The sequence below is a fragment of the Mesitornis unicolor genome, unplaced genomic scaffold (assembly GCF_000695765.1).
Source record: "Mesitornis unicolor isolate BGI_N332 unplaced genomic scaffold, ASM69576v1 scaffold3494, whole genome shotgun sequence".
Lineage (NCBI taxonomy): Eukaryota > Metazoa > Chordata > Aves > Mesitornithiformes > Mesitornithidae > Mesitornis > Mesitornis unicolor.
In genome coordinates, this window is record NW_010181880.1 from 14,113 (window position 1) to 19,391 (window position 5,279).

General features: G+C 47.7%; 1 protein-coding gene across 1 annotated transcript in view; it reads left to right on the forward strand.

The window, feature by feature from the left end:
- Nucleotides 1-271: 271 nt before the first annotated feature.
- FBXO42 (F-box protein 42) overlaps nt 272-5,279 on the forward strand; it is a 31,064-nt gene continuing 26,056 nt past the window's right edge. Inside the window, 2 exon segments of the mRNA XM_010183560.1 lie at nt 272-521; nt 2,921-3,037. Coding sequence (XP_010181862.1) covers nt 272-521; nt 2,921-3,037 — 367 coding nt within the window.

The following is a 5,279-nucleotide window of genomic DNA, read 5'->3' on the forward strand; positions in this document are numbered from 1 at the left end:
CTGTAGGTGACAGTAGGGCTGAAAGCGGTGAGAAATTAGGTGGGAAAATGCTGTGTCAATGGAGAATGGCTTGTTCCTAAACCCTGCGCAGCCTCCTTCAAAGCTTCGCAAAAACCACGTCCTCAACTCGGGGTTCGCTGTGGTAGAGCTTGACATAAACCCTTGGTGCAACACGTGCAGCTTGCAGACGCGTTTCTGACGCTGTTCATTTTCTTTGTGACCTTACTGTTGTCTCTTTTCCCCTCCCTGTGAAGCTGTGAAGTGGGATGCCATGGCCAGCTCCTCGGACAGCGACGATGACGGGTTCATGGCCGTGGATCCGGAAGACGCCGTGGTGGAAGGGACGATGGAGCAAGACGAGGAGCCGCATGCAGAGCTGGAGGTCGAGGAGACCAGGCATAACAGATCGATGCTGGAGCTCCCAGAAGAGGTTTTGGAATATATCCTCTCCTTCCTCTCGCCATACCAGGAGCACAAAACAGCGGCCCTTGTCTGCAAACAGTGGTATCGACTGATCAAAGGTACAAACAGCTGTGGGGATGCTGCATTTTTTTTAATTGTGGGGTCGCAGATTCATATCCCAGCTGCTCTTTGCTTTGCTTTAGCCTCGCCTGTTGTTTTCCCTTCAAACTCAGACATTCACCTTCTGCAAAATGTGAGAAAATAGCTACAGCCGTCGAATTGCTGGCTTTGCTGAAGGCATTGCTAATAATAGTGCAGAATTGAGCTCTTCAGCCTTTTCTTTTTGTAGTTTATAAGACTGAAACCCCAAAACCTCCACAACAGAGCCACTCATGCTGCCTTTCGTTGCTCCCCATGCGCTGCTGACGTGCAGCGCTGTTGACCCCCGTTCAGGCTTCCTCTCCACCACACAGCAGGCCCCGTTGCTGCTGTCCCGTGTCTAATGCGGCTGTAATTGTGCTTCATTTGCGTCTTGCTCAGTAATTAACGTTCCCAAAGCTGCTGCTTTCGGCTGGAAACAAAACAGTGGCTGGTTCTTACAGCTCTGCTGAAGATAAGTGGTGTATAAAATCTACATTAATACAGATCTACATATTCAGACTTCCTCAAAGAGTAGCCCTGAGATACAGATACTTCTCTTTGCCTCCACGCAGCATTAATTCTGAAGCCTCATGGGGATATTTTAATGCTAGATATATACGGTATGGCAAATAGGTAAAATTTGGACAAGGATATGAGCAAAGCTTTGGTATTTTTTTTAATCTGTTGGGTGGTTTCTGTTATGTTTCTGTTGGGGGCACGCATTTTGATTGCAAGTTTCACTGAAAAACGCAGTCAAGGAGGAGACCGCAGTTAAATCTGTAGTAAATGAGTCGCGCTGCTGCACAGGGGTAACTTGTTTCTTCTGGAAAATGCGGAGCGAGTGTCAGGTGAGGAATGCCTCTGGCAGGCGTGTGGGGTGATGCCTCATTTGTGGACTTCTCTGCACACGTGAAGCATTGCTCAAATTCCAGGCATTTTCTGCCTTGCCCAGAGTTTACCGGGCTGGAGGTTGAAAAGAATGCAGCCACTTCAGAAGTGAGCATTGCACAAAATTACTCTTTTTGCATAATTTTGGGTCAGCAGCTCCTCACACCGCTGTTGAAAGCTTTTCAAGTGACCGCAGCCCTCGAGTTTCTGCTTAGGCGCGCTTTCTCACACGTGCTTCTTCCCAGAGCAGTCTTAAGAGGTGCAAAGGATGCAGCTGGAATGACCAAACACCTGATGATTCACCCCAAAAGAGCCTGTGGGAACCATCCCTGGAGGGGAGGGATGAGCAGCCCAAGGCGCAGCGTGGCATTGCCGTGCGTTGTCCGTGTCTCATGGGATGAGCCGTGCTGGGAGCTGTGCCTTTTTTTGCAGCACTTCTAGCAAAAAAAAAGGGAATGTGATTGCTAACTTGCAAAGCAGAGAGGTCACTTGAGGTAAATGCTTGAGTTGTTTTCTTCTGCTTAATTTTTCCTGTTTGTCAGGATACATCTGCTATGAAATCCTATCGTTGGATTACATTTCCCAGGGACCAGCTGCTTGAGGACCCTGGGCTTCATTTTATTTTTTTTTTTTTAATTTCCTTCTCTAGATCCTGGAGTGTGATTTCTTGCTGGGGGTGTTCCTGGCGTGGGGCTTTCATTAGGCAAATTCTTAGGGGGGGAAATAAAATCTCTTGGCAGGTTGTGGCCTCCTCAGTACGAGGGCTGCTGTAGCACAGTGGATGCCAGCGAGCATCTGCTGAGCTGCCGCAGTTGTAAATCTTTACCAGACCCTTTTTTTTTTTCCTCAGGGAGCAGCCTCTGGCCCCTCTCTGCACAAACACAGACATATGTGCTCCATACACAGAATTAATCGCAGCTTTGGGGCTGGGCTGCTCTGCGGAGGAGCTGTTGTCGGTGAGATCTGCTCCCTCACACGACTGAGAAGGGATATTTTCACTTAAGACACACTGGCGTTTATCACTGGTGTCTCCTCTTGTATTTATTTTAGATTCCTGCCCAGTAGCTGCGTGCACGCTCCTAAAATTCATTATTGCTTGTTATCTGTCCTCCAAGGTCCATCAAGAGAAGGGCAGCGGCTCCTCTGGGAGTGTGATTAGGGGCAGTGGCCTTGTGTTGCAGCAGAGGAGGTGGAAAGCAGCTCTGCAAAGGCACCACACGTGCTTACCTCTCACAAAAGCTTTGCTTTACCAAGCTGGAGCTGACGGATATCGGAAATGTCGTGAATCAGTGCAGCAAGCGCTGCTGATTTTCCACATTTGCAGAGTCCCCGTTCTTTACTCTCTTTAATCCTCTGAATTTTCACTGGCGTATTTCTAATCTAAATACAAGGGCTCTTTATAATTGCTGTCACGCTGCTTGTGCAACTGTGCAGGCACGGTTTGTTCCTAACGTGCCCCAAATTTTGCTGACATCTTGTCTTTTTCTAGGTGTGGCCCATCAGTGTTATCACGGCTTTATCAAAGCGGTGCAAGAAGGAAATATTCAGTGGGAGAGCCGCACTTACCCCTACCCTGGCACCCCCATCACGCAACGCTTCTCGCACAGTAAGTAGCTGCTGGGAAAAGCTCTGCTCGCCCCAATTTGTGACGGGAAGCTGCAACCCAGGGGTTTGGGCTGCGTTGCTCAGGATCTTGCAGCACTGCACGTGCCCGTCACTGCGGCAGAGTTTCAACTGCTCGGTGCAACACGCAGCTCTGCCAGCACAAGCACTCTGCTCACGAAAGGGATTCAGTAGCTGCTTGTCGTGGTTATTGGCTCGTTGCTCCTAGGAAATGTTAACGGAGCTAACTTTTCCTTTCTGGTTTTGCAAATTTGACATGCAGGCTTATTTCTGCAGCTCCCCTTTGAGTCTGAGCTTTGTTTCCCCTTCGTTAGAAACCACACTCGGTCGTGACTTGAGTGTAGTGGCTCTCGAAGCCAAGGAGTTTGCATATCCGCAGCACTTGAGGATGTGTGCTGGCCGCTTTTACAGCGGATCATCGTCTGCATCTGTAAGCAGTACGATTTGCAGGAGGCTGTGTGGCTTGCTTCAAAATAGAACACAGAGCTGCACGTGAGCAGCAGGCACATCTCCTGATAGGAGCAAGCACTTCAGTCAACAACGTAGGGGTGAATTTTTGCCTTCCTTCCATGAGAACACAAAAAGTGTTCCCATCGAGGGAAAGCTACTTAAATAAAACCTGTTATTTGCACTGCAGTCGTGTCGAGCTGCCTCAGCCTGCTCTGCCAGGTGGCGTAGTGAAATAGGACAAAAAGTCAGTCCTGGTGGCTTTGTGGCTGCGTCCGAGCCCTCCAGGAGGCGGTTCTTCCAGGGACCAAATTTTCATTTTTTTTAAAGGTAAATAAACACGGTGTAAGGTGCGTGATTCCGAGAGCAAGCAGGCATAACATTTTCATATTCTCAGGTAATAATTTGTGAAGCAACCAATGCGCAGCCTCCTGCCAGGACAAGTCCAGGAGATGCTGTGGGAAGCTCTGGTGAGGTCATGGTGCTCTTCAAAGGCTTCCTCGTCCTCCTAAAGAATACAAAAGGCACCACGATTCGTGGCTCATTTTTAAGCAGCTGTGTTAATAAAGTGCTTATTAATGACTTGCAGATTTGCATGTGTTTTGCCCTCAATTTTTGCAACCTTTTTGCAGCTGGTGAGCTTTAAGTCTAGCTAGAAATTACCTGCAGAAAGCCCAAATATTGCCCCAAAGACTGCTGTATACTCTTTAATTTATTCTGCTGCCTACCCGGGGCTTCCTCTGAGCATGCCACTGTTACACTTGATTCAAAATGAGTTGTCTTACTAAAGCCACTGCCCTCGGAGCATGTAATCTGTATTAGCCTCACTATTTGACAGCGTCCTGGCTCTGGTCAGCCCTCAGCCGCTACAGAAGCGTTATTAATGCACTTTATGCGCAGAAAGCTAATCTGGATTAACTTGTTTGCTGACTTAAACTGATTTTTTTAAGCAGTTCTCCAGATCTGCGGTATCTGCTTTTCCTACAACAAAGCATTGCGTGTTTGTGGGTGGATTCCAATATTCAGCTGAAGCTCCAAATCCTTAAAAGCAAAAATTCAAATTGAATCTGTAAACCTACGACCTAAAATCCTGCGATGTAGTGAGCCACGGTGAAGTAAGAACAGGAGGTTTGGGGAATGAGGGAGGACTCAAAATCCCTTTATTTTTTTTGAAGGGTGAGTGATTTGCCGGGGTTTGTGGGAAGATGTCAGCTCCCAGGCACGAGCCATTTGAAGTCAACAGGCAGCGGGGGCTCCCCCTCTTCCAGGATTTATTAAAATATCCCAGAAGTGCTCGTACAGAGCATAAAAGGAGAAGCGGGAGAATCTTAACTAGTTAGAGGTCACGGTGTCTTCTATCAATTCTGAAGGGAGTAGCAGAAAACCGGTTTGATAAGGAATAATGAATGGAAGTTGCCGTCATCTGGTGGGGAGGGAGCGTTGGCCATGTCTTTGATGAGACAACCGATAACAAACCGTATGGATGGGCTGTGGGTTTTCAAAAGAATTCAACTGAAGCTGCAGAACATGATAGAATATCAACAGTGCTTTTAAAAAGATATATCAACTTACAGCAAGAAATACTTCATACGTATCTTTCTGAGCTGAACACCAGGCGCAGTGTTTGCAGTAGTCATCTCACTCTTTTTTTACCCCTAATGCATGAACCTACAGATGCCATAGCAGGACGATGACTCATGTGGTTAAATAGCTGCCCGCAATCAGAAAGCGATGTCAGAAGGCGCGGGAATGCAGAAACGGAAAAGCAGCAGAGGAAT